The 27676-nt window shown below is 46.1% G+C and overlaps 1 protein-coding gene across 1 annotated transcript; it reads right to left on the minus strand.

The window, feature by feature from the left end:
- Positions 1-2518: 2518 nt before the first annotated feature.
- Positions 2519-26751, minus strand: CYTH3 (cytohesin 3). Its single transcript, XM_012639102.1, has 12 exons — positions 26671-26751; positions 24755-24819; positions 24090-24156; positions 15863-15981; positions 12723-12803; positions 10191-10303; positions 9734-9882; positions 9382-9493; positions 3919-3995; positions 3740-3811; positions 3462-3616; positions 2519-3189 (listed from the first exon to the last, which is right to left on the minus strand). Exons 2-12 carry the CDS (start codon positions 24790-24792, stop codon positions 3117-3119), a joined length of 1056 nt encoding a protein of 351 aa, XP_012494556.1. The 5' UTR covers positions 24793-24819; positions 26671-26751; the 3' UTR covers positions 2519-3116.
- Positions 26752-27676: the final 925 nt, after the last annotated feature.

The following is a 27676-nucleotide window of genomic DNA, read 5'->3' on the forward strand; positions in this document are numbered from 1 at the left end:
CCCAGTCTTACTGTTCACTTTACAACCAAATATCTAATAGATACAGGATATTTCTCCATGCAAGTTACGGGAGTATATACACTGAATAACACACACTCCAGAAGTCAATATATATGTACACTATTTACATATTACTATATTTACTGTAAATAGAAACGTTTTCTAAGAAAAAATAAGAAAATGAGAAATCACAACTTAGGTTTCCGGTCTACAACAGACCTAACTTCTCAGCAAAGCACATCTATGTAGATATAATGCATCTGTAAGTTTAAAAATATGCATTGCTTTATATGAAGCATTAAGTGCTGCTTCATCTATAAATAGCTCCTATTTTGACCCAGTTTGGTACCACATTAAACTGCCCACACACACTCTGTGGCCCTGAAAACATCGTTGCTTGTCTGGGTCCAGGGTCAGTCCAATTAAACCTCAGATGTTAGCCAGGGCCTAGCAAGACAGGCTGGAGCGGCTGTGGAAGCCACCCTCTCCAACCCACGGTTCCTCTTCACTGCCCACTGCCCTTTGTCTCTGGAGGAAAGTTTGTCTTTGGCCAGAGTTGGGACTAAATTCAAACACTGCATAGACATCCGGGTGGGGAGGCAGCGGGACATGATGGATCACACTGAGGCTCGGGCAACAAAACCATGCCCACGCACCGCAGGGAATGGCATAGCCATCCTGCTTCAGGGCAGCCCTGGAGGCGGCCAGTCCCACACAGTACCTGACTGGCGAGTGTTCTGGACCAGGTGTGCCCGAGGGCTCAGCAGGCGTGATGGCTGTGTGCCCTGTGTGTTAATACTGTCATAACAAAACCTGGAGTTAGGTGATTTCACATAACGCCCTTTGACGGCATGTTACCTAGACTCTAAGCACCACGGCCTCCTGCAGCACTCCTGGGTGAAGCGCGTTCACGGACGCCCATAGCAGAGAATCCGTTATCTCCAGGTGACTCCTTCATGCTCACTTCTTCCAATACCCCAAAGACTGAAAGCTCCACATCCTCAGGGTTATACCTGGGTTAGTCAGGAGAAAGGAAATGGCTTGTCCTCATGTGCCATATTGATAGAACTGGCACTGGGGCCAGCCCTGGTGTGGGGCCAGCCTGAGGGGTGGGCACTGCCGAAGGAGCCCGTCATCAGTGTTCGGTCTGGGGGTCCAGGCAGAGCTGCTGTTTTCATGGAAGACTGGAGGCCAGGGTTGCATATATACCAGGCAGGCATCTCAAGATTCCTGACTTGCCTTTCTCAAAAACTAAAGTTTCAAATTTGAGGTATCAGTACAGTAACAAAGCCTAGAAACTTGGGAATGAACCCCCAAAAAATTTCAGTTTGATGCGTGATGGAGAGTTATGGCCTTGGACCCCTCTGCACTCTAGTGTGACTTAAAGGTACACCAGGGTCAGCAGCGTGGAGGCAAGGGCTCCCGCTCAAGGCAATTCGCAGGAGTAGTTGCTTCTGTTCAGAATGAACCTAAGTGCATCCAGTCTGAGGTTCTCTCTCCTGGACTCTCATTTTGCACTGGAGCACAAAGGACCTCCAAAGGGTGCACGTTCAAGGTGTGTGTCTACACAGACAGGGCAGGGAGGGGAGTTCTGTGGGGGAAAGCCATCCACCAACTGAACAGCCCTCGCATGCAAGGAGGGTCCTGTGTGTTAACGCGGGAGTCTGCGAAGCAGAAATAAAGCTCCTGATAGAGTGTGGCATCTGCCACCAGCCGTCTTAGCCTGAGCACGTGGCACCCCGTCCAGCCTCGTGACGTGTCCGTGTGCAGGGCCAGATCCAGCGTCCCTTCAGCAGATGTACCAAGCACCTGCTGCTCTGGGCCATGGCAACCTGACCACCTCCTCGGCGTGGTGCTTTGCAAGTTCCACCACTGCTGTCTGTATCAAGGGTTCTAACTGTCCACAGAAACCCTCAGTGCCACCCCACTGCACCCAGGGATCGCTCTTGCCCTGCTGATGGGGAAGCACATCTATGAAGACATGGTGAACTACAAGAGGAGTAAGACTGATTATTTCTAGTTACTTATGTGTCTATTCATTACATTAAGAAATTTGGTCAAATTATAAGGTCAGTAAAATGAGCACTCATCTGGCCCAAGGTTTTAAATAGCGACGGATGGGGTCAAAAGCTGGTCTGACCCATGTGTTCGGGTGAACCATATGAAACTGTGTGTGTGGATCAAAAACAGTCAAATACGAGCAGTTACATGTGGTTCAACATATGGACAATCTGTGTCCAGGGGAAAAGCGCTGTTTCCTAGGATTCCACAGTTATGGGATGAATACCCCCAAACCATAATGATTCTATTTTAATGATTTCTTTCTTTAGAAAGTATTTGTGGGGCCAAAAAATCTGAGTTGAAGCACACTGAAGCCTCCTTAGGACACTGGGCGCCTCCCTCCCCAGTGGCCCCCCACAGGCCCCGCACCAGCTTCCACCCAAGTGCAAGTGCCCCCAGCCCACCCTTTGGGTGCTGCATATATATATATATTTTTTTTTTTTCAGTGCACAGTATATACTTATGTCCAGGAGTTAACTTTATAGCTGCCATTCTAAAAATACTACTGTTAGAAAGTATCTTGTTATAATTTGAGGATATAAAAAGGCATATAAAAGCTATAATCCTATATATCTGAGAAAAAATTCTGAATAAAAAATCGGTAGCTTTTCCTTTCCTGTTTTGATATAAAACAGCGGCTTCTAGAACAGTTAACACTGCCACGAGTGAGCACGTTTGGCATGGTTCAGACGAGGCTCCTGCCTATGGAACACATCCCGCATCTGCTGCACAGGTTTCTCTGCTGAACCACCAGGTGCTGCTGCTGAGAAAGTGGGGGTGGCACCATTTGGACACCTCCCTCTGTGGGCACCAACAGTCACAGGAAGGAAGTGCTCCTGAAGCTGACCCAATCCCAGACCACGGCGCAAGGCTTCGGGATATGCAGTTTGGGCCGTGGGTGCTCGTTCTGGAGAAGCTGCAGGCACCCACGGGACCACAACCTCCCGGCCATACCATCTCAGGGAGTGGCAGCTCAAGGCATCTCGGGGAAGCCTCAGTCACTGTCTGCTGTGGGGTGTGGGTCTTTACTTTCGCCTGCTCAAGCCGGGAATGCTCTATTTTTTATTGGCAATCCTTCGTTTCCTTGTTGCCAGCATGTCATAGAAGGGATCCCTACTGATACTCGCCCTGGTGAAAAAGGAAAACAAGCAGGTCAAGTCAGAGGACGGCGCTGGCCGTGGGGAGCACAAACCTCTCTCCCACCACCCGTGGAGGTTCCTGGAACAAGACGGACTGTGAGTTGTGAGGCGGCTTCAGCAGCCCAGGCCTCCTGGGAGTCTCTGGAGGAAGAAGGGTCACTCCTTGCACACGGTAGCATCTGTGTCCTTAGGCAGGCGTACTCGTGCACAACTCTCCCCCACCCCCCACAACTGAACCCTGTGCCGAGGCCCCGCACTCACCTGATGGATTTCATCCACTCCTCCTTCTCCTCAGGGCTGGGGGCGGAGATCCGGTACACCACATGGTTCCCCTCCACCACGCGGCCGTCTGCTTCCGTCTTACAGGCTTTGATGACCTGCCCTTTGTGGCTTGGATTATAAAGCTCAAAACAGTTCTGGTGGAGAAAGAAAGAGAGGAGAGGCCGTCACAGGGGCTCTAGGGGAAGGTTCTCGTGTAGCCAGTGAGTGTGGGTCCCAGCTGGTTGAAAGGAGAGAAGTTGTAAAAGGAAGCAACTTACAGGTTTCCGGGGGTCTTCAACCTCCCTGATGCTGAGATTTTCCAACGGGATGATTCCCCTGGGCTCCTTATCCTGCAAGAGAAAGGTGCACTGCTGGACCCACTGCAGGTCACTGGCCTGAGGTTCCCCAGCACAGGGGTGGCTCATGAGGAGGACCAGGCAGGCTGGCCCTTACTTACTGTTGTGTATTCAAAGTAATAGAGGCAGTTATCTGTCAGGATGAACCACCGGCGCTTCCAGGTCTTCACGCGCCCTCCTAGAAGCAGAAGGGCCTCATGAGTCAGGAGCTCCGTGCTGCAAGGGCCCGAGGGCCCAGAAAGGGGGCCCAGGACCTACACAAACTACTGCATTTTCAGAAAGGCCACCAGGAGCCAAGCTTGCATAAGTATCCTTCGATGTTCTGACTGCAGTCAGCAAAGTCCTGGATGAGCTGTGTGGCCTGGCTGTCGAGTGGGCCCCGCATGCACCCCCACCCAGGCCCGCACAGGTGCCCCCTCACAGCACCGTGGGGCACCCTCAGTGACACAATCGCTTTTCAAATCTGCTTCCTGGAAGGGTTAGTCGTAGTGGATGGGCGTAATTTCCCCACATGAAATGACAACATGATGAAGTCAGTGCTGGCCCACCCGGGTCCATCCAGGGCTTAATCCTGTTACGTCAGGGTGGTTATCACATTACTGAGTGCTTTGGGCGGCCCTGGTTTCCATCAAAATCAATTACCCCTTGGCCCAGGGAATTATTACATTGAATTAATCTTTTAGCAAGATCTGGAGCACACGTGTACACACACACACACACACACACACACACACACACACACACACGGCTCATCTGTACCTACTCTCCTTTTACTGCAGGAAAGGAATTCTCTTTTACCCTTAAATATTCAGAGACAGTCAAACTGACTTCAACTGCTAGCCCTTGCTTCTGACATGAAGTTTTGATGTGTTTAAATAATTCAAAGAGAAAAACATGCCCATGGCAACAACTCCAAGTACTGTGTGGGCACTAGGTGAGAAGCGGCTCTCCTGCCTCACAGTTCCCACGGTGGCTTTCTCTGCAACACGCAAGCAGGAGAGGAGCCCTTGGGGGCCGTGGGTCAGAGGCCCTCCTCAAATGGAGGCTGGTGCGGGAGCTGGGGCATGAAGACAGGGTGATGGGAGGGCCGTGCCAGTCACCAGGAAACATTGAGGGGTGCTGGGCATAATCCCTGGAAGCTGGATGTCCCCAGGGCTCAGGTGGGGGCTTCCCTGGCCTCTGATTGGGCTTTGGTTTGCACAGACCCAGGGTGAGGAAACTACCAGCTGCAGGAGGGAGGTGGCCCTGGCCTGGTGGTGCTGGAGTGTGGAGGGGCATCTCTGCAGCTGTCTGGGGCCCTCTTACCCTGCCTCACTCCTCAGCCCCTCCGATGGCCTAAGACAGCCTACTATGGGCCACAATCACCAAAGCATGTCCAGCTGACCCTCCCTTTCCCCAGACAGACCTGCCATGTGGCTTCATCTTCACCAGCATACCACCCCACCTATCAGAGGGTCTGTCCAAACACCCATCTGACCATGTCCCTCCCAAGATTGCCGCTGCATCTGTCCGGCCCTCAGACCCTCCCTGAGCCCCCTAGCTCATGCCTTCATGCCACAAGGCCTTTTTTCAGGATACTCCTCCAGCCTGGAGCAAAATTCCTTCTTGCCAACATCTCTCCTGACTTCTGGCCTGGGCTCCGGCTCCCCAAACCTGTGTGCAGCTTCACCACTGGAACCCTCTGCTCCTCATGGCATGGGGCACATCCTATTCATGTCCTTGGAGACCTAGCACAGGCGGGGCATGCAAGTCCTACAGCCCCCAGGGGCACCCGTGTCCCTGGTCTCATCTTGGGCTTCGTGATTCATGCCAGCCCTTGGCCATCAATTCTCCCAGGTCTGCTGGAACATAACAGGGAGGTCCAGTCCAGGGGTAGGAGGAGACCCTCTGGGCAACTTTGCCTTGTCCCAAAGTCCTCCAGTGACATGAGGGACATAGGGACAGAGAGAGGCATTCTATGTCCCCCTAAGAGCATGGGAACAGGAAGACAATGCTGATTCTTTCCAGACACTTGCCCCCAGTCCTGAGATGCTACAGTAGAATCAGCTGACAGCAACCTCCACCACTCTGACATACATCACTGCCACCTCTGCCTCCTTCCAGAGACTTCCAGAGCAGGCCCTTCTCTAGCTGTACTGGTGCCTGGGCCACTGTCCTCCAAACAGCAGCCAGAGACATCTTTTGAAAAGCATGTGTTGACCACGTCTCCCTGCTTGAAGCCCCCAAACAGCCCAACTGTGTGCAAATGAGACCCACACTTTATGGACAGCCTCGAGTTCTCAGAACATCGGGCCAAGAGCCCCCAGACTGTCCATCCCTGTCTGTGTCCAGCACCTGCTCTTCTCTTTCGCGCTTTCATAGTGGATGATTAAGGACAGGTCTGTGCATTCTGCTCACCTCTACGCGGCCTGGCCCCATGCAAGCGGGTTTCCCAGAAAGGCCTCTCATCTCCTACCCTGGACTCCAGCCTCGCACTGTACCAGTTGGCAGCATGTCTGAAGAGCCCAATCCCTGTCCAGTCCTCAGGGCCAGGGGAGCCCCCCACAGGCTAGGGCTGCAGATGCCCAGACTGAGGTGTGTCATCTAGGCCAGCCCCAGAGCCCAGTGCAGCCCAGGCACCCTCTCAGCTCAGACTTGGGTCCAAAACAGCCAGGGTGAGGTCCTTGGTCTCAGAGCCACAGCAGGTTCTATTCACGTGTGTTTCTGGCCACACACTCTCAACTACAGACAGGAGTCTGGCTTCACCTAAATGGTATAAGACCCACCGTCTCTTTGTAAATTTCCCTCTCCTTTCATTGCTGTTCCCAGGTATGTGCACATGTGTAACCTGTGTACACCTGCATGAACAGGCATTCCCATATACCTTTTCTCCTCAAGTTTCTCAGCTCAACTCTGACCACATCCTATGTTTACAATACAGTTGCCCGTCAAAACTCAGTGTCTTAAATTACTTGACAATCATAAGCCACACATGCACATACCACAATGCTCCTATGCTCTGGCAAAGCATTCAGGTCTTTTTAAAAGACTACCTGCGGGGCCAGGCGCAGTGGCTCATGTCTGTAATCCCAGCACTTTGGGAGGCCAAGGCAGGGGGATCCCTTGAGGCCAGAAGTTTAAAACCAGCCTGGGCAACATTGTGAGACCCCCACCTCTTAAAACAAACAAACAGCAAAAAAAAAAACCCAGGAAAATTAGCCAGGCATGGTGCACCTGTAGCACTAGTCACCTGGGAGGCTACAACGGTGCTGCCGCACTCCAGCCTACAGCCTGTGTGAGAGTGAGACCCTGTCTCTTAAAAAAAAAAAAAAAGACAAGACAAGAAAAAAAGACCACCTTCTCTAAAATTCAGTTTACAGTAAGAATTCGATTAAAGCTGGATTACACTTCTGAGTGCATGCTTGGAAATACACATTCTCGATTCTGCACCCATCTCATGCCTCTAGCCAAGACCCTGTGTCCCGGCTGTGCTAGCCCTGTGCTGGGGAGGGACTCTGTGACCTCAAAGTAGGACCACACCTGGGGCTGACACAATGAGCCTTCAGAATTGGCTTCTGGTACCTCTGCTGTCTTCCCAGCCCTGTGGGGACCGACACCACCTGGCCATCTAGTGTCAGGGCCTGCGCCTCGGTGCCAACAAACTTGGCTCCTTTGCATGGCTGGGAGGAGGCCCATGGGCAGAAGCATTTCTGGGTACCCAGAAGCTCTGGAAAGAAAACCCAGTACTGGTTAATCCAGCCCACCAGAGAGCTGGGAAACCTGCTCTAGGGATGGTGACAGCTTGCAAGTGTTTAGTCTTGGACTCAACTCCTGAGAACAGAGCGGACATAGAAGCTGCCCGGGCAAGAGAGGGGCCAAGGGAGCCAGTGCCACAGAGCAGCCGCCTATTTGCTGAGGCCGCCCCAACCCTGTGCCGAAGCAGCTCCTGCTGTGCTCCTTGCCCTCGTCCTGGACTAGGTTAGACAACACAGGCTCTGCCATGCCTTCCTTTCATTCGCTCATTTATGTCTTTACAGCCAGCCCCCTCCCTGGCAAAACTGAGGCCACTCTAGCTGCCAGGCACATTGACAGTGTCACTGTCCCTCAAGGGGGCACTTGCGGGCACTGTGGGAAACAGAAGGGAGGCACTGAATCTGGCAAATGCCCCACCTATTCCAGCCCTTGTGCAACTGCCGGTGTTCTGATGCATCCCTCCTCTCGCTCTCACTCCAGGCCTACGGGTGTGACGAGACCTGAATAAGGTGTAGATCTAGGGTCATTCAGGCACCCAAGTTCAAGGCCAGGTTTTTAGGGAAACATCCAGAACTCCCCTAAACCTCAGCATAGCCAGAAAAGGCCACAAAGCAATGGCCAGGGCTGAAGACCCTCGTGGGAATGGCAGAGCCATGGGGCACATCCTGTCCCATGAGCTAAAGGAGGACTGTGCCTGTCACATTATCATCATGCCATGTCCCTTCCTCCCTCACTAAAATTAAAAAACATCAGAATTCTTGAGCTCTTGTGTCTTAGATGCTACATAGCAACAATCTATTCTCAGAAGTGCTTGGGTAAAAGACAGTTGTCACATCTTTACTGTCAGTGTAAGGCAGAAATCTCCCCACCACCCGCTCCACCCAAGTCAAAATAACCCTTAAAAATTCCTAAAATTACCCATAAAGTATAAAAGCCGTCCAGCTTGTCAATGGTGAGGAAGCCTTTAGAACATTCCCAATCTTTTCATGGGGGGGTGCAAACATGCACGGCTGGTTAGTATGAGGGGTGACTGGTGATGCCGCAGGGACAGGGCTGGTGACCAGCTTTCTCACTGCTGCAGACCCCAAAGACAAGTGGGGCAAGCCTGTTCCCACACAGCATCCCCATGTGCTCCAGGTCCCCGCCACTCTCGGCCCTGCCCTTGGGGGTGGGTGTTGCATTCACCACACCGTGCACGACGCCGACCCCAGCAAGTCCAAAGCCAAATGGATCAGATGAATGGCAGCCACAGATCGGAGCTTCACACAGAACAACGTGAGGGAGAGAAACCGAGAGAGGAATGAGCCGCTGAGGGAGGGGCAGGAAGCCACTGGGTACGTACCTCCTAACGCAGGACAAGCAGGGACAGCCCATCACAGAACAGAAAGGTGGGAGCCACAGGCAGAAGGAAAACAACAAGAAGGCACATTTAAACCACGCGTCAGAAATCACAGCCACGCCAAACCACAAGAAAGGCACACAGGCTCTTTGGAGATAAATGCACTTGCTTCTCGTACAGAAAACTGCCCTGGATTTGTCTGGACACTAACTTAGCAGTTTTCTGGGACGGGTCGTGCAGCCTAGGCATTATTCTCTGCCATGGACACTGCGAGGGGGGCCTCGCTCTGAGATGCTACAGTTCAGAGAAGCGGTCAGCGGTTGTGGGACATGAGGATACCAAGAGTGGACTCTGGCTTAACTGCATTTTCTTTTTATCACCTCTGCATGTAGTTAGGGGCATTTGCTATGATGAGCTTGGGAGGAACCCCTTGGGGGCTGCTGCCGTGGGCTGAGGGGCTGCGGCCCGGGTCCCACTCGGCGAGGCCACTCACCCAACTTCAGGAGCCAGCCTTCCCGGTCAGGGTTGAAGAAGGTGTGCGTCAAGTCATTCCCATCGTCCTCTGGGATTTTAAATGGCTCATTCTTAATACTTTCATACAAATTCTGCAAGGAGGAAAAAACCAGCAAAGTCAGCAATTCAAACAGAGAAGGGCCCGTCCTTTCTCTCTCTGCCAAGCACAGAACTGGCATAAAACTCAGCAGAACCAGGGTGGTAAGGAGACTCTAGAAAGATGTGTTTAGAGCAACAGACTGGTGCTGCTGATTTTCATAGAATTTGATAATCCTGAAGATTAAACCCCCTCCCGAGACACAGCTCACAAGCAGGCTCCTGTCAGAACTCACCCTCAGCAACTCCTCAGGGAGGTCCCCGCCCTCATTGATGCCGCGGTTCATGGTTATGAATCGCTCTGCAGTGGGCTTGTCACGCACGTTGTGGTTGTGCAGGCTGGTGTTGAGCATGATGATTGCAAACGACAGCACATAGCATGTGTCTACAACACGGAGGAAGACAGCAGGAGGCTCAGCCACACGTAGAGAGTGTGGAAACCCATGTGTGTTGCAGGCACACCCTGCTGAGGATACCTGGGAGGGGGCGCCTGATCCCACAGGCCCATCCTCTGAAGTGGCAGCTTCCTGCGAGTGTTAGCAGGTCTGACCAGTGGCCATAGGCAGGCCTGTCCCACCTAGGGGAAGGCAGGTCCCTGGGAACACATGCTAGGACTGTGCCTGCCAGGGGGCCCCTCTTCCAGACCCAGAGGCTTTGGCCAATGAGGGGTCCAGGCTCAAGCTCTGCACTGACCTGTGGACTGGAAGACCCCAGGGTTGCACAAGCAGTAGCGAGAAGCGAAAGCCTCCATCATGCGATCAATTTTCTGAGCCTCCCCTGGAAGTCTGAAGCTCCACAAGAACTGCCTGCAGAGAAACAAAAACCTCATGGAATGACCGTGCATGAGAACCGACCCAGCCTCACGGCACAAAGGGCAACTTCTTCCCAGCCTGGGGTACAGCTCTGGTAGGGGGATGGAGGGGCACAGAGCTGGGAAGGAGAAGGACTCAGTCTCCCTCCATTCAATAATCCAAGACACATTTACTGATTGCCCATCTTTTTTTGTGACTATAACCATTTCAGCAGCAAGGCCTGTTGCTTCCACCTTAAAATAAACGTCCAGGACCCCTGCACTTCTCCACCACCATCTGCTCCTGCCAGATGATCACCAGAGCCCTGCCCCGTCCCCATCATGCAGTCCTGACAGGACCATGTTCCCTCTCAGGATTCCCACCCACAGGACAAAGCCATAGTTGACAGAATGACTTCCAAGGCCCCACCCACACCGACAGGTGCCTTGCTGGGAAGACACACCCCAATCTCAGTCCTAGCCTGCAGATACTCCCGTCCTCAGATAGCCCCTGCTCACCGAGGTCTCCTGGGGCTGCCCTGCCTAGAACTGCTACCCCCAACCCCCTTCTCTGTCACCCACCACCACCAAGTCCCTCCATCCACTACCTGCTACTCCTTGGCTGGAAGCCCCAGGGCAGGGGCTGCAGCCTGTCTTATTCCCTGCTGGTCCCCATGGCCGGCCATGACCTCACACACCAGCTGCTCAGCGACGACTGATGCTGCAGTAGATTTAACACAAGGACTAGGGCTCAGCTCAGGGTAGACCTAAGGGCTCCAATTAAATTTCTGGGCTGTCCGCAGTATTAAAATATCAACCCTACCAGCGATCAGATGGGAGGACATGCTCTCACCCCTCCTGGGGCTCTTGCTCCTCTGCAAGTCCCTTAAACAGGGCTGCTCTCTAGCGTCCCTCCTCTGTTATCTCTCCTGGGATTCCAGCCACATTCAGGACCCCCTCAGCCAGGATCCATCTCCTTGGCCCAGCCTGTATCAACAGCCTTCCAACTCCACGTGGCTATCCATCCTCTGCTCTCTTGGGCCAGCAACTCCGGGGCCATCCCTGACTCTCCTTCTCTCTGCCCCATGTTCACCAGCAAACACCGATCCTGTTCACTGCTGCACCCCACAGCAGGTGATATGCTCTAAGTCAGCCTGCCTGCCCTCTGCCCCTCACAGGTTTCCCTCAGAGTAAAAAAGCCAAAATTCTTAGAGCAGCTCCTCAGACTAGAGGACCTGCCCCCACCCCCAACCCCATGCCCTCACCTGGCCTACAGCAGGGCTGCGCCAGACTTTAACACCTGTGGGATTTATTAGGAATTTCTTTGGCTCTGGGCCAGAGACCAACAGACAAAAAGAAATGAATCACAGCTACAATGGCCATGCTGAACACACCTCCCAGACTCTCCAGGCCTGCACGTCTCCCTGGATGTACAGCTTTCAAAAAGTGAATCTGATAAACCTGAATTATGGCTGCAGGCTTCACATCTGTTGCTAACTATCAGCACCATTCAGCCCCAGGCTGAGATGCTGAGCATGTCACAAGGATCACATAGAAACACTGCCAATACTTCAGTATGCAGCTGAGGTAAGGCCACATAAACTAGAACAGAGTATGGAGAGAAGTTCTGAGACCACTAACTAGACATGGCAGCCATGATTTCCTCAGCCAGAGAACAGGCAGAAGTGGCTCCCAACAGAGGTCCTGCTCCTTCCCTACCCCACCCCTCAAGCCAGGCCCTGGTTGCTGCTAGGTGATAGCTCAGGATCAAGACCGGAACAGAGAAAGAGCCCACGAGGCCCCACTGGACACCAAGGAAGGAAACAAGAAGACTTTGTTTGAGCAGTGCAGGAATGGCAGCCTGAAGGTGTCCAGGAAATGCCCATGGAAGCCATAACAGAGCCACAGGAGGGTGTCTCAGGGCCATCCTCCTCCATCCACCCCAGATGACAGACAGGGAGGCTGGCTTTCCTTGGACAAGATGGGACTAGAGGTGGCCTCCTATGGTGGGAAGTCTACAGCCCCCCTCGCACACTTGGGGCAACCATGCACTTGGTACTTGAAGCCAAATCTGGCAGAAAGTGGGCCTGCATGGAGCTGAAGCCACGCCATACAGAGCATGGGAAAAAAGCATGCACACAGTTGCCAAATATCATTAAAGATGAAAAAAAGGAAACTGCAACTAGAAGGCAGAACCAGCAGTCACAATGAGGAAAGTATGACACCTATCCTTGAGTGTGTGTCCTGCTTTCTGTCTAGGGTTGCTGAATGTCCTGCAACATTCGTGGCATCATCTAGAACAAGGAGCCAATGTCTGCAGAGACTCCTACAGCTCCTCGAGCTGCCCGGAGTGAATTAACAACCACTACTGCTCTGGCAGCAATTTTCTGGCCTTCCCCATCTGGTCCACACTCCACGTATAATCAAATGCTAACCTTAAGGCTTGTACGAGGTTGAGATCAGCAAACTCATGGAGTTCTACAAAAGCTTGAAGAACTTTAATATTAAATTCATCCCTAGAAAAGAAAAGAAATAAGTTTTAAGCCTAATGCACATCATCTCAATTATTTTAAAAGAAAAACATATCCCATTTGAATAGTGTAGCTATGAACATTCATGCACGAGTCTTTCCGTGACCACACATTTTTATTTCTCTTGGGTATATACCTAGGAGTGGAATTACTGGGTTACGTGGTAAGTTTGTGTTTATTCAGCATTTTGAGGAAATGCCAAACTTATTTCCAAAGTACCCGTTTACATCCCATCAGCAATGTATAAGTCCACATCCTTGTTGACATTTATGATGTGTTTATTATAGCCATCATAATGAGTATGAAGTGGCATTCTCATTGTGGTTTTGATTTGCATTTCCTTGATGATTAATTACTTTAAGCACTTTTTCATGTGTTTTTGGCCATTTGTATATCTTCTTTGGAGAAATGTCTATTCAGATCATTTGTCAATTTTATTAATATAACTGAGTTATTTTTATTTTTGCTCCTAGTTTTAAGAGTTCTTTGTATATTCTAGATATAAGTCCTTATCAGGTTTATTTATGATTTACAAATATTTTCTCCTGTTCTGTGGCTCATATTTTCACTTTCTTGAGGGTATCCTCTGAAGCACAAAATATTTAATTTTGATGATATCCAGTTTACCTTTTTCATTTGTTGTTTGTGCTTTTGATGTTGTATCTAAGAAACGCTTGCCTATTTCAAGATCACAAAGATTTACCCCTGTGTTTTCTTCTAAATGTCTTATAGTTTTAAGTTTTTAGATTTAGGTCGTTGCTCCATTTTAATTTTTGTACATGGTAAGGGGTCCGATTCCATTCTTTTGCATGTGGATTTCCAGTTGCCCCGCCACAATTTATTGAAAAGATTTGTCTTGACACACTTGCTGAAAATCATTTCACAGTAAATGTGAAGGTTTATTTCTGGAGTCAAAAAAAATTTTTTTTTTTTTTTTTGAGACAGAGTCTCACTCTGTCGTCCCAGCTAGCATGCAGTGGCATCATCATAGCTCACTGCAACCTCAAACTCCTGGGCTCAAGCAATCATCCCTGCCTCAGCCTCCCTAGTAGCTGGGACTACAGGTGCGTGCTACCATGCCTGGATAATTTTTTCTATTTTTAGTGGAGACGGGGTCTTGCTGTTGCTCAGGCTGGTCTCGAACTCCTAACCTCAAGCAATCCTCTGGGCCTCCCACAGTGCTAGGATTATAGGCATGAGCCACTGCACCCAGCCTGGATTAGAAATTTTATTCCATGATCTATATATCTATCCTTATATAGTCCTACACCGTCTTCATTAGTGTAGCTTTAGTCTATTTTGTAATTGAGAAGTGTGCTCAACTTTTTTTTTTTTTTTTTTTTTTTTTTTAAGAATTCTGTGGCTATTCTGGAGTCCTTGAATTTCCATATTAATTTTAGGATGAGCTTGTCAACTTCTGCAAAGAAGTCAGCTGGGATTTTGATAGGGAGTGCATTAAATCTGTAGATCAATGTGGAAAATACTGCCGTCTTAGCAACAAGTCTCCTAATCCATGAACATGGGCTGTCTTTCCATTTATTTAGGTCTTTTAATTTTTGTCAGCAATGTTTTGTAGTTTTCAGAGTAAAAATTTTGCACTTCTGTTAAATTTATTCCTAAGTATTTTATTCTTTTTAATGGAGCTATTTTTTTAATATCCTTTTTGGTTCACCCATTGCTACCATACTATATAGAAATACAACTGAACTTTGTATATTGCTCTTGTATCCTGCAACCTTACTGAACTTGTTTATTATTTCTAATAGTTTTTTGATGATTCCTTAGGATTTTCTACATACATGATCATGTCATCTGCAAAGAGAAATAGTTTTATTTCTTCCTTTCTAATCTGGATGTCTTTACTTTCATTTTCTTCCCTAACTGCCCCGACAAGAAGTGCCAGCACCAGGTTGAACAGCAGTAGTGAGAGCAGACAGCTAGCCAGCCTCGTCTTGCTCTTAGGGGGAAAGCATTCTGCCACCATTAAATAAGATGTTATGTTGTGGGTTTTTCATAGGTGCCCTCCATTATGTTGAAGAAGTTCCCTTCTAGTCCTAGTTTTTTGAGTGTTTTTATAATGAAGCAGTGTTGAATTCTGACAAATGCTTTTCTTGCATTTATTAGAATGATCATGTGGATTTTGCCTTTTATTCTACTGTGATAATATATTACTTTAATTGACTTTTGTATGTTGAAGTAACCTTGTAGTCATGGGATAAATCCCACTCAGAGCATAATTCTTTTTAAGTATTGTTGGATTTAATTTGCTAATAATTTGTTGAGATTTTTGCTTCTATAGTCATAGAGATATTATTGGTTTGTAGTTTTCTTGTGATACCTTTGTCTGCTTTGGGTATCTGGTAGAAATGGCCACACAGAATGAGTTGGGAAGTGTTCTACTTTTGATCAAGTATTTTCAATATAAAGCTAGAAACAGAAATCAACTTAATTTAGCAACTCTTGGGCTTTTGTTTAAAAACACTCTTTTGGTCCTTGACAAAGTCTATTTTGGCACATTCAGGGATGTGCTGCCTTAGCATTCTTGCCCTAGCCTCTGCTAAGCATAGTAAATGGACTTTTAGTGGAGAAGGTTGAGAAAATAAATCTGACCTGCTGCTTTTCATTTAAAAAAATTGATAATTTTACACCTTTACTCATACCCCAAGTAATAAGGGAAAGAAAACCACTAAGAAATCTGGTATATTTCTGGGCAAAATGAAAGATAATTAAGTTGTTTTTCCAAGAGCAAGAAAAAGAGGCATGGCATTGTGGGTTCTGTCATGGTTCCCCTGAATAAAGGATTCCAGAGGAACACAGATCCTACCTGGCCCCAGAATACCTCAACACCTCTCTCTCCTCACACAGACTCAGGGGAGGAAGTGTCTGCACTGAGGAGGAGCATGTGTACCCCAATAGCCCACCAATAGCTCATAGCTATGTCATGCCCCACAGGCTGTAAAAACCCCTAAAGAGGAACATGAGCGCAGGCCAGGCTGCAGGGCCAGGTGGGCCCACGTAGAGCTGCTCATCCTCCTTCAACTTACCTTTCCCCCAGATAGTCCCCAATGACAGTCTTATTTAGGCCTTCTCCTTTATAAAGGAACTGGGCGACGTCTTCTGGGGAACTCTGTAGCAGGTCATTTTCTATTAGAAACTGAATTCCCTAAAGCAGAACATTAGAAAGGAAGCACTAGTTAGGAGGGACACTCAAACTCATTTTTTAAAGACAGAAATACACTCAGTGTAATGACCTTACTGGTTTGGACACAGCAAAAATAATACCAGAGAGACCCATACAACTGCACGATCTGATTTTCACAACACCATACTACATTTTATCTGTCAAAGGAAAGCACAGTTATTCCTCCTGGCAAGTTAACAGGGTAAAAGACAAATAAATGGGTTACTGAACAAACCATTGTAAGTGGTTATTAGAAATTATAAAGGCAGAAATAACAGTAATATCAGATTTCCCAAACTTAGGAAAATGATCTGTCTTGTGTCTGGGAGGAACACACTGTACGTTATAGATGCTGCTGGTTGGCCAATCCAATAGCCATCCCAACCTCCTTTTTCCCTGTCATCCTTCACTAGATCATCAGATTCCCAGCCTCCCTTGAAACTAGAAATGACCTTATGATACAGATCTGGCCAGACAGAAACACATGGGAAATAGTAACTCCCGAGCTGACACTGTTCCTCTTCTTCCTTCCTGCCTTAAACATAGATGGATGACCAGAACCAAGGTGGTCACCTTATAAGGGAAAGGCCAAGATGAGCACCAGGGTCCTCACTCCTGCCACTTGGGAGCCACCTACTGCTACAGCAGCTCTGTGAAAAGATGAACCTCCATTGTGTGAATTACTTTTCACTGGATTTTGTTATCTGAAGCAGAAAACATGTTAACAGACAACACTGTGCCACCAAGCTGATGCCAGTCAAAACTCATGCTGTCCACTTCAAGGGCCTACAGCATAGTTGACAATCTCAAAAGGCAAGAGGCTGCCCCTGTCCTGAGTCAGCTCCATTCTGTCTCCTGGGAAGCCCCAAGGACCTATAACAGCAGCAAAAATTTACTAGCTTCAGAGCTGGTTTCAAAATAAATGTTGGCAATGTTAGTAATAAAGAATTCAAGAATTTATTTGCCAGGAGGCTATTTCTATAAATTCAGAGAGGCTCTTACAGCTAAAATTCTCAATGCCTAAGACTAAGGCTGCCTCATGCCCTGATGGTCCATCTGGAGATTTTCTATTATTTTTTAAATACATGAACATCCACAGCAGCCTTATTTACAATTTCCAAACACTGGAAACAACCCAACAGTCAGTCAATAAGAGAACAGATAAATCCATTCTGGTATATTCATATGATGGAAGACTACACGCAATGAAATGGAATGCACACTTAATGGCATGAATCAATCTCACAGACATGATAAGGACTAAAAGATGACACAGACTAGTATGTTTTAATTCCATTCATAAAGGTTTAAAAAAGGCAAAACTAATTTATGGTGATAGAATGAATATCAGTTACCTTGGCAAATGAACTCATTAGGAGGAAAAGGTGCTCTGTAATGTTCTATAATGATATCTTATTCTGGGCTGTAGTTACATGAGTATATTAATTTGTAAAGATTCTTTGAACTGTACATTTGAAATTTGTGTGCCATGCTATGTGTTATTCTCCAAAAAATTAACAAGTTGGACAATCCTAAATTAATTCTCATATGTTTCTGGTGGGAATTTAAATGGGTACTATCTAAATCTCAAGACACGCATATGTTGTAACAACAAAGTTCTAATCCTAAAATATGCCTGTCCCAGCCCAAGTTCCCTGAAAACAAAGCCTGGGACAGGAATGACCGCACTGGCTCTTTGCTATTCACTTTATATGAGGAAACAAGCGAGGCAAGTTGAGAAGCCAGTGGCTAGAGGTGGGCAGGGAGAGACAGGGCTGCCCTCAGGGATCACTAGTGGTCCTGCAATCTCTGCAGTCACAAGGCTGGAGGCCCGACCATGCACAGCTAAGGCCCTGGCCACTGTTAGCCGAAGCCCCCCAAACTGAATGGGCTTAGGGGTGAAGCTTTTGTGAGCTCTTCTGGATATTTATGACCTGCCCATAAGTTCAACACTCCCAAAAAACTAAGACGTTTTTTACAGAGTGCTATGAAATAACCTATAGGGATTTGAGAAAAGCAAACGGGCTCAGGACAAAGTGATTTCTTCTGTGGCCACAAAGGTCACATAACGAAGGCAGAGGAGGCCCTAACGAAGCTCCAGCTTCCTTTGCCAGAGACTGAGACTCTGGTTGTGGAAAACAGAGTCACTGGGTAAGTTCAGGCCAGAAACCACAAGAGAAAATGGAGTTGAAAGCCAAAGGGAAAGAGACCAGTTATGATTAAGAAAGGAATTGCACCTGGGAGGTGAGACAGAGAAAAGCTGAGGGGCAGGAAGACACAGAGCAGGCCTGCTGTGAGTCCAGTGGCATGTGTCCTCAAGAGAGACAGAGAGGGGAAGGCCGTGTGATGATGGAGGTAGGTTGGTACGATGCAACCACAGCCAAGGAGCACCAGACAGCCAGCAGCCACCAGAAGCCAGGAGAGAAGCATGAAAGGGAGTCTCCCTCAGAGGTGACCTTGAACTTCTAAGCCTCCTGAACTGTGAGATAATAGATTTCTGTTGTTTTAAGCCACCCAAGTTTGTGGTCATTTGTTACAGTAGCCCTAGGATACTAATATACACTCGGTAAATGCTCACAAAAGAAGGCCAGTGTTCCAAATTTAGAAATCCTATTTTATTCCTGTCTTTCATCGTTAGAATTTCATCTTAGAATTTTAACAAATATTTAAACTTATATTTATCTATCAACATCTAGAAAACCGTAGCCAACTGTTACTTCCCTCCTTCCTTTCTCCTTTGCTACTTATATATTGAGATAAACTGAGACTTTAAAAAAAATTTTTAAAAAAATTTTTTATAGAGGGTTCTCATTGTATGTTGCCCAGCCTGGCCTTAACCAATCCGCCCGCCTCAGCCTGCAAAGGAGCTGGGACTACAGGCACGCACCACTGTGTCCAGCTAAAAAATATTTTTTAAATCATCAATTTCTCATTTATACTTACATAAGTTTTGTTGGTTTCTTTGTATGTCTTTCCTTTTTTATTCTGTGGATTCATTTCTTGTTTTGAGGTGCAATGCTCTAATCTCTCCATCACTACAGATCAAAGTCCTGGTGATTAACTTTTTGAGTCCTTGTACATCTGAACATGTCTCTACCTACGATCTCTTGTGAGTGACAGTCTGAATAGACAGAATTCTGGGTCTTAAATAATTTTTCCTCAGACCTTAGGTGACACAGTTTCCCTATCGTCTTTGATTTGGTGGGTCTCTGACAATAAGCTCATTGAGATTCTCATTTCTTCTTAGGTAATCTAGTCTTTTCTTCCTAGAAAATTTAATGAATTTCTCCTTATTATCAAGTTTTATGATATTTTACTTGATGTATCTATCTATAGATCTTTTTGGGGGGTTTTTTGTTTTTTTTTTTGAGATAGGGTCTTGCTCTGTTGCTCAGGCTAGAGTGCAGTGGTGTCATCACAGCTCACTGCAGCCTCAAACTCCTGGGCTCAAGAGATCCTCCTGCCTCAGCCTCCCAAGTAGTTGGGACTAAAGGCATGAGCTACCACGTCTGGTTTTCTTTCTTTTCTTTTTTTGGTAGAGATGGGGTCTCACTTTTGCTCAGGCTGGTCTCAAACTCCCGGCCTCAAGCAATCTTCCCGTCTTGGCCTCCCAGAGTGCTAGGACTACAGGTGTGAGCCATCGCACCCGGCCATACGTGTAGATTTTTTAAAAATTTATCCTGCTTGTCATTTGGTGAGGCTTTTTGGATCTAAGGATTTTCTCTTAGTCTAGCTCTAAAATATTCCAAAATTTCCTTGAAATTTCCTCCATTTTCCATTCTCTACTTCTGAGAATTCTACCAGATGAAATTTGGGCTGCTGGACCAATCGTTCATGTCTTGTTGCAGTGCTGTGCAAAATCATATAAAGAATTCTTCCTCTCTCTCTCTTCTAGCACACTAATCCACTCTTCAGCCATATCTTCTCTCTGATTCAGCCCAGTGCTCAAGTTATCATGTGACACTCCTATTTTGCATTTCCAAAGTTCTTTTTCACAGCGTTTTTGTATCATGGATAAGATAAATCCTACCATAACCCTTTCATGATCTTTATAATACAAACATCCTACTTAAAAAAGTTTCTTTCTTTTGTTTCTGTTTTGTGTATTTCCTCCAGCATTAGTCCTTCTATTTGTCCAGATTCATGTCTCTTTCACAGTGTTGGTTTCCTCCAATGTTCGGTGGTACTTGGCTGGCTGGGTGTTCATCTGTGTATTTAAAGGTCACTGTTAAACCTGTTAACAGAATAAGGTCTGCTTCTGGTTTTTACTGCAGCTGCCTCCAGCAATGTGGCAGAGGAGCAGGTTAGGCAGCCAGGTGCCAGGGTACCAACAGCTGGTCTCTGGGAGTGGGTCTTTCTCCTCCTTCTTAGTGCTGCCAGCCACTAGGATGCTACCTGCTTTCATGCACTAAGTGCTCCCTCCTGCTTTTCCCACCTGGGGGCACACATCACTGCTTTGCTCAAGTTCAGCAAAGGGTGAACAGTCTCAATGTCCCTACTACAGTCTTTTTTTTTTTTTTTTGAGACAGAGTCTCACTGTGTTGCCCGGGCTAGAGTGCCGTGGCATCAGCCTAGCTCACAGCAACCTCAAACTCCTGGGCTCAAGCGATCCTCCTGCCTCAGCCTTCCGAGTAGCTGGGACTACAGGCATGCGCCACCATGCCTGGCTAATTTTTTCTATATATTTTTAGTTGTCCAATTAATTTCTTTCTATTTTTAGTAGAGACGGGGTCTTGCTCTTGCTCAGGCTGGTCTCGAACTCCTGAGCTCAAACAATCTGCCCGCCTCGGCCTCCCAGAGTGCTAAGATTACAGGCGTGAGCCACCGCGCCCGGCCAGCAGTTCTTTCTTATGTGTGTTTTGGGCATTGTTTCCTTCTTCCACTGATCCTGTTTATTTTCTTTCTTTTAAGGATTCCTCAATTTCTACTCCACTGACTGAACTCCTACTTGTTATATAGATTTATATTTTTTTATTTAAGGAACTTCCAGGAAATTGATAATAAAAGGGAGAAGCTGTAGAGTGTTTTCAGCTTCCTTGATCTAATCAAAGCTTTCCTCTTATTTATTTATAAACTCAAGTGCTACTTCTAGAATTTTATATACCTGAACAAACCAAAGCTCCTTCCTTAAAATGTTATCACTTGGAAACTTAAAAAATTTCCTCCTAGCCCAAAAACATTTATTTACTCTGACAATATCTTCATGTTTCACAAAGTTACATAGTTTAATGGGGGGGGGGGCACTAGATATAATTTTGGACTGCCTCTGAAGCTTTTGAGATCATCCCGTGTAGTTATGAACTGAGTGTCTGTATCCTCCCAAAAATTCATATGTTGAAGCCCAATGATACAATCACCCCGATGTGATGGTATTTGGAGATGGCACCTCTGTGAGATAATTAGGGTTACATGAGGTCGGGGAGGGGGGGCTGGTCTGATGGGATTTGTGCTCTTATAAGAATACCCTAGAGCAAGCAAGCTTCCCCACTCCCTACCATGTGAGGACACAGCAGGAAGGCAGCTATCTGCAAGCCAGGAAGAGGGCCCTCACCGAAACCCAACCTTGCTGGGACCCTGATCTCACATTTCCAGCCTCCAGAACTGTGAGAAAATAATAAATTTCTGTTGTTTAAGCACCCAGGCTATGGTACTTTGCTATGGCAGCCCTAGCAGACTAAGAAAAGTGCTATGTCCAAGTCTACAAAACCAAGGAATTTTAATTTTTTCCCAGTAAAAGGGCACATGCAGACTAAATGTGCCATCTGCTTTTATCGAGCAACATAATTACAAATAAGTTGTCGGACAGAACCAGTAATTAATATAAAAAGAATCTTTTTGGTGAAGAGGAATGAAAAATGAAGGCTCCTGAGCAATTTGCCATAGTCCAGGCAAACCAGATTAAACAGCTACTTCCTCAGATGTGGTGAGGAAGACACCACACGGGTGACTAGTGGTCTGGGATTGTCCAGGCTGAGCTCAAGGCTACCTACCAACCCACCCCAGAGGCTCCCGTCCAGCTCACAGACACAGCAGCAGTTACAGTGCGAGTTCTGAGCCGGGTTCCTTGCTCAGGATGGTACTGAGTTCCTTAGTTGCTCTGTGCCTCATTCCCCAACTGTGAAACAGGAATGAAAATGAAAGCCCCTACACCTTATAAGGTAAGGACTAAAGTAAAGTGCTTCCTTATCATGGTTCCTGGCAAATAGTTAAGTTCTCAATGTCGGCCCTTATTACTATAAATCTGACACAAAATACATTTAAATAAGATGGGCAAGAACCTGACAGAGAGGAGTTCACAAGCATGAGGGTAAGTTCATGCTCACAGAGCTAAAACCTGATGCACAGTGGTAGCAGCACTTAAAAAAATAAGTAGTTGTTCCTATTTCATGAGATTAGAATTTATCCATGAACTTATCGGTGTTCTTATGCTGCACTTGGGTCCCTTTAAAACACAAGGTCCAGTTTTGAAAATTTCCACTTTTGTAAAGTATCTTGAGATGTTTCCAATGCTTATTAAATCTGCTGATAATTCTGTAGACTCAACTCCTAAAGAAAAAAAAACTGTAACTAACCTCAAATATCAAATCATTACCAAATTCACAAAAGTGACTCATTCCATTCTGGAGTTGATTTATGCCCCACAGGCAGAGAATTAGGAAGCAATAGGAAAAATTTCACAGTGCCTAGAGTGTCCAAATTAAACAAAAACCCTCTTCCAGCTGCAGATGTGCTAGACCTTAAGAAAATCCAAATCTGCAAATGGTAAACAGGGAGTAATGATACACATCTCTTTAAATATCATTTTTAACTGCACTTGCATTTATAAATGTAAGTTTACAGATCTTAAACCTTGTAAAATGTAATTCCTGCAATCAATAAACATTTATTGAATGAACAAATAATTAACTAATTAGCAGGAAGGCTCAATGTCAGAAAAAAAGTAAACTGTTAAAAGTGAACACTGATTAAAGACCATAAGGAATGCAGTATATCAGCTCTGCAGCTAGAAAACCTTTCCATGGACATATCGTCCCTCTCCTAGACCCTAAAGACTCAGTTTTACCCTTCCTACCTTTTGTTCTACCCGAATGAAAATGATGTTACAACTGAGTCACGTTTTCCAAAAACCTTTATAGATTCTGCCAAATCCTTTACTTCGATCTTAAAAACAAGAAGCTACCTGCTTCAGGTTTCACTGTTCTCAGATGGTTTCCTAAAAAATCCAACTTGAGGCCAGGGGCAGTGGCTCATGCCTACAATCTTAGCACTTTGGGAGGCTGAGGTGGGAGGATTGCTTGAGGCTAGCAGTTCAAGACCAGCCTGAGCAAAAGTGAGACCCCATCTCTACAAAAAATAGAAAAATTAACTGGGCATGGTGGTGTGCGCCAGTAGTCCCAGCTACTTGAGAGGCTGAGGCAGGAGGATCACTTGAGCCCAGGAATTTGAGGTTGCTGTGAGCTGTGATGACACCACTACACTCTAGCACAGCAACAGAGCCAGACTCTGTCTTCAGAAAAAAAAAAAAAAATCCAACTTGAGGAAAGAGCAAGATGTTAGCTTAAATCTGGAGAGATTTCTTATTCTTTCATACAGAATAAGAAATCTCTTTTTAAGGTGAATGGAAGGAATAAAGTCCTCTTATTTATACCATTTAACCCATCCAGATGATAAAAGTCTATAAACTCTGTACAATTGGATTCCACTCCTACCTCTGCCTCTTACTAATCATGTGATTGCCCAGCTATAGGGCCCAGCTCAAGAAGGAAGACAAAGGGAAATAAACCTGACAGCAAGGGGCTCTGCCTGGCTCCATGCTGGGCCTGCTGAGCTGTTCAAGAACTCCTGTGAGGCCATTTCCACATGCACAAGTCCACACTGAGAAAAAGGCCTTTCCACCCAGGGTGCCAGCCCAAGAGGATACTTCACTTCACCCATTCATGGGCAGCCCTTCTTCTGATAACAAATTTAACATCAATGCCCATTCTTTTTATGAAGTGATATGACCACTTCTGTCCAAAAGGGAGACAGCCATTAAAAATCAATCAATAAATCTCCTGCATGCATTCCAAAAAAACAAAGCATTCTCTTACCTTTTTGGGATCCATGTTGAATTTCTTTCTTCCCATAGCTATTTGCTTGTTCCTCTGAGTAGTTTTGCTATTCACGTGAAATAATTTAAAAAATTATTGGCAGGTTTTTTCACAGAGCAGTGACTTTCTGCTCTCTTGCAGTGCAACTGAGTCATGGCCCTTCAGCGTATTCCCTCTCAACTCAATGAAGGAAAGCACAGGCCCTCTTGAAGGGGCCCTCCAGCCTCCGTGCTGGAAGCAGGAGTTATGTGGCAGCCTTCATTATTTTTAACATTAGATAACTTGACATATATTAATACTTCTTCAGAAAAGGCCAATGATCAAAACCAGTTATTTTAATAAAGCACAGTTCCTTATGATATAGATAGGGAATTTCTACATAGGTTGACTCTGAAGTGCCTGTGGTTATTCCCAAATCTACAAGGTAGACAATGACTCAGAATGACAGGTAACATCCTGAGATGCTCTGACCCATCCTTGAAGAGCAGGAAGGAATGGGGGTGGGGGAAGGGAAGAGGAATGAACAACTCCAAAGGCTCCCCACTTCCCAATCCCAACCCTTCTCACCCCTGCTGTAGTCATCAGTTCTTATAAGTTCAGCTGCAAGGTGAAGGTGGGCAGAAAAGAAATTAAATAACTTGAAGGTGTAGCCATAAACTGCTTACCTCTCCTCTACAGAAGTTAGATTGTCGATCTCTGTCATCACTTCTGCAATTTCATACTTCAGCCTCTGTCAAAACAGAAGGAATTTGGGGGCAGGGGTCTTAACCTTCCTCCTCCTAGACTCAGAGAAAGTTTAGCTTTCTAGGCACAGGCTTCCCTGAGGTCTCACCTAAGCACCACAGGGATGGGAAAACCAATATTTCTAACAATATGGCTAGAGCTCCATGGTCAACTCAGGAGAAAACAAAATTATTTGTCCACCTCTCATCAGATACTGGATCAGAGGAGTCCACTAGGCAGATAATAGGGTATTTGTGTGTAAAACCAGGAAGAGACACTAGACGAGTATATCACAGGTGTGAAAAGATAACACAGACCAGCAAAAGGAAAGCGATGAGTCCTGAGTTCACCTAGTTGCACTATTCAGCCTTGCCCTACTTATGTTCACCTACCTTCCCCTTCAATGCTACCTATGTTCTTGGAAGACCAGGGGAGAAGGTGAAGCTCAAACATGTTTAGGTTGGTATCAAGCTACTTAACTGTCAATCTCAGGATGATTTCTATCACTTCGTCTGAGATGAAGCACCATGGACAGAGCCCAGGGGGGAAAACAGAACTGCCCCACGACACTCAGAGAAGGGGACAAGACTCCCCTTTCCCTCAGTGTGGCCCCTACCGGGTGGGAGCCTCAGGGTAACCTTAGAAGAAAAATTTCCATGAATTACTTTTCAAATACAAAGACATTTTTATTCAGAACCCTATTACTGTATGCCAAGAAACTTCAGACTTAAAATGCAAGCTCCCAGAAAGGGGTTATTGTCTGGGACAAGGCCTAGCCTGTGAGGCCACATTTATTTTGGCAATGACAATGACTGGGAAGCTTCTCAAAGAAGAGCTGAATGTCTGATTGACTTTCCCAAGGAAGCCCCAAACACAAGGAGCCAGAGCTGGCCTTCTGAATAATTTCTGGAGCAATCATAGACACTCCAATTCTGAGATTGTGGTTTTATTCATTTGCTTCTCCTGTGGGACCTCCTCCACCCTGTCCCTCTGAGTAAAGTACACAAATGTGGGCCGGGCGTGGTGGCTCACGCCTGTAATCCTAGCACTCTGGGAGGGCGAGGCCGGTGGATCGCTCAAGGTCAGGAGTTCGAGACCAGCCTTAGCAAGAGCGAGACCCCGTCTCTACTAAAAATAGAAAGAAATTATCTGGACAGCTAAAAAAAAATATATATATATATAGAAAAAATTAGCTGGGCATGGTGGCGCATGCCTGTAGTCCCAGCTGCTCGGGAGGCTGAGGCAGGAGGATCACTTGAGCCCAGGAGTTTGAGGTTGCTGTGAGCTAGGCTAACGCCATGGCACTCACTCTAGCCAGGGCAACAGAGTGAGACTCTGTCTCAAAAAAAAAAAAAAAAAAAAAAGTACACAAATGTGGGAAAGATGATGTTTATTTTCCTGTGTTTTTATTTATCTTTAATTTGTGTCTACAAGGCACTTGGTACATAGCTGGAACCCAATATATGCCTAGGTGTTCATTCAAAGGATAGCTGAGTGCCAAAAATGGAAAAGGTAACATTCTAGGTGCTAGGGATAATGGTAAACGAAACAAGGTCTTATTGCACAATTTTAGAGAGCAATACTTTTGAGGATCACTGCTGGTTAAACATGCCAGTTATGGCCCTTGAGCCATAAGCCAATTGATCACTGCTGACTACAGTTCTACAATGTCTTGATTTCCAACCCAGGGTCTGCATGGACTGGTGTGTAGTCTTTGCTTCATCAACTGGGAAAACTCTTTTGCTTTGCCTCTTTGTGTGGTTCTTATATACACACACTGAACACCCATTTTTTTACATTTTTGTGAAGCTACTCTACTACTTTACCCAAAAGAAAAAACTAGAGATTTTTTTTTTACCTCAATGTCATCAATAAGTTCCTTTTTTCTTCGCCGAATGTCTATAAGTTCTTCTCTCTCTTCTAATGAGAGGTCTTCAGGCACTGAAAGAAAAAAAAACAATTAAACAACGACTTTGGAGAACGATATGGCAACATCTAGCAAGGTTGAAGATGGGCATGTGCTACCATCCGGCAATTCTGTACATAGGTATTTATCCTAAAGAAATCTAGCTTATAGCCCTTGTCTATGATATTCATAGCAGCACTGCTTATAATAGAAAAACAACCTAAATATCCAACAGTAAGAAAAGGAATAAAATGTAATATATTCATAAAATAGAATCCCCCACAACAATTTTTTAAAAAAATGAACTAAGGCTATCAATATGGTTGAGTCTCACAAAACGATGACTATAAAAGCAGGCTGGAGAACTTATACTGTATGTAATACCTTTTATAGAGGGTTTAAAACCCAGCACATCAACTTATAAATATTTTGGGGATAGACACACATGTACAGCAGAGTATACATAAATGCACAGGAATGAGAAACACCAAATTCTTGAGAGGGATTCCTTCTAAAAAGTTTGGGGTGGGAAGAAATATAATCCAGAGGGACATCAGGCAGTTTTAGTTCAGTGGATGAGAGATGGTCAGTGCATGATATTTGATGAATTTTTTTTGTTGACTCAGAGTCATTCATAATATCCTCTTATTAATAAGATTAACTTCTGCAATATTTCCATTCCTACAATGTATACATTCTCTCTCTTTTCTTTGATTAACCATAGTGGAGTTGGTTTATTTCACTAAGCTTTTCAAAGAAATAGCTTTTGACTCTAACAGTTCTCAGTTGTGTGTTTAATTCCTATTTCATTATTTGTTTAAAGAAACAAAAGATTAAGAATATGAGTAAATAGAAAGAGAACATGCAGCGCTTCTACAAACAAATTAAGAGAATGTGATTATGTGTAGGGGTGGATACACTGACCTATGAACTAGAAGACAGTGCCCAGAATAATACC

Source organism: Propithecus coquereli, unplaced genomic scaffold, assembly GCF_000956105.1.
Source record: "Propithecus coquereli isolate 6110/MARCELLA unplaced genomic scaffold, Pcoq_1.0 Scaffold137, whole genome shotgun sequence".
Lineage (NCBI taxonomy): Eukaryota > Metazoa > Chordata > Mammalia > Primates > Indriidae > Propithecus > Propithecus coquereli.

Excerpts from the sequence above, each read along its gene's own strand:
- CYTH3 (XM_012639102.1), bottom strand. The coding sequence starts at position 24,792 with ATGACAGAGATCGACAATCTAACTTCTGTAGAGGAGAG. Across the intron at positions 15,982-24,089 it reads TCAACATGGATCCCAAAAAG|GGAATTCAGTTTCTAATAGA; the intron begins GTAAGAGAATGC and ends GTTCTGCTTTAG. Across the intron at positions 3,190-3,461 it reads GAGTGGATGAAATCCATCAG|GGCGAGTATCAGTAGGGATC; the intron begins GTGAGTGCGGGG and ends CTTTTTCACCAG.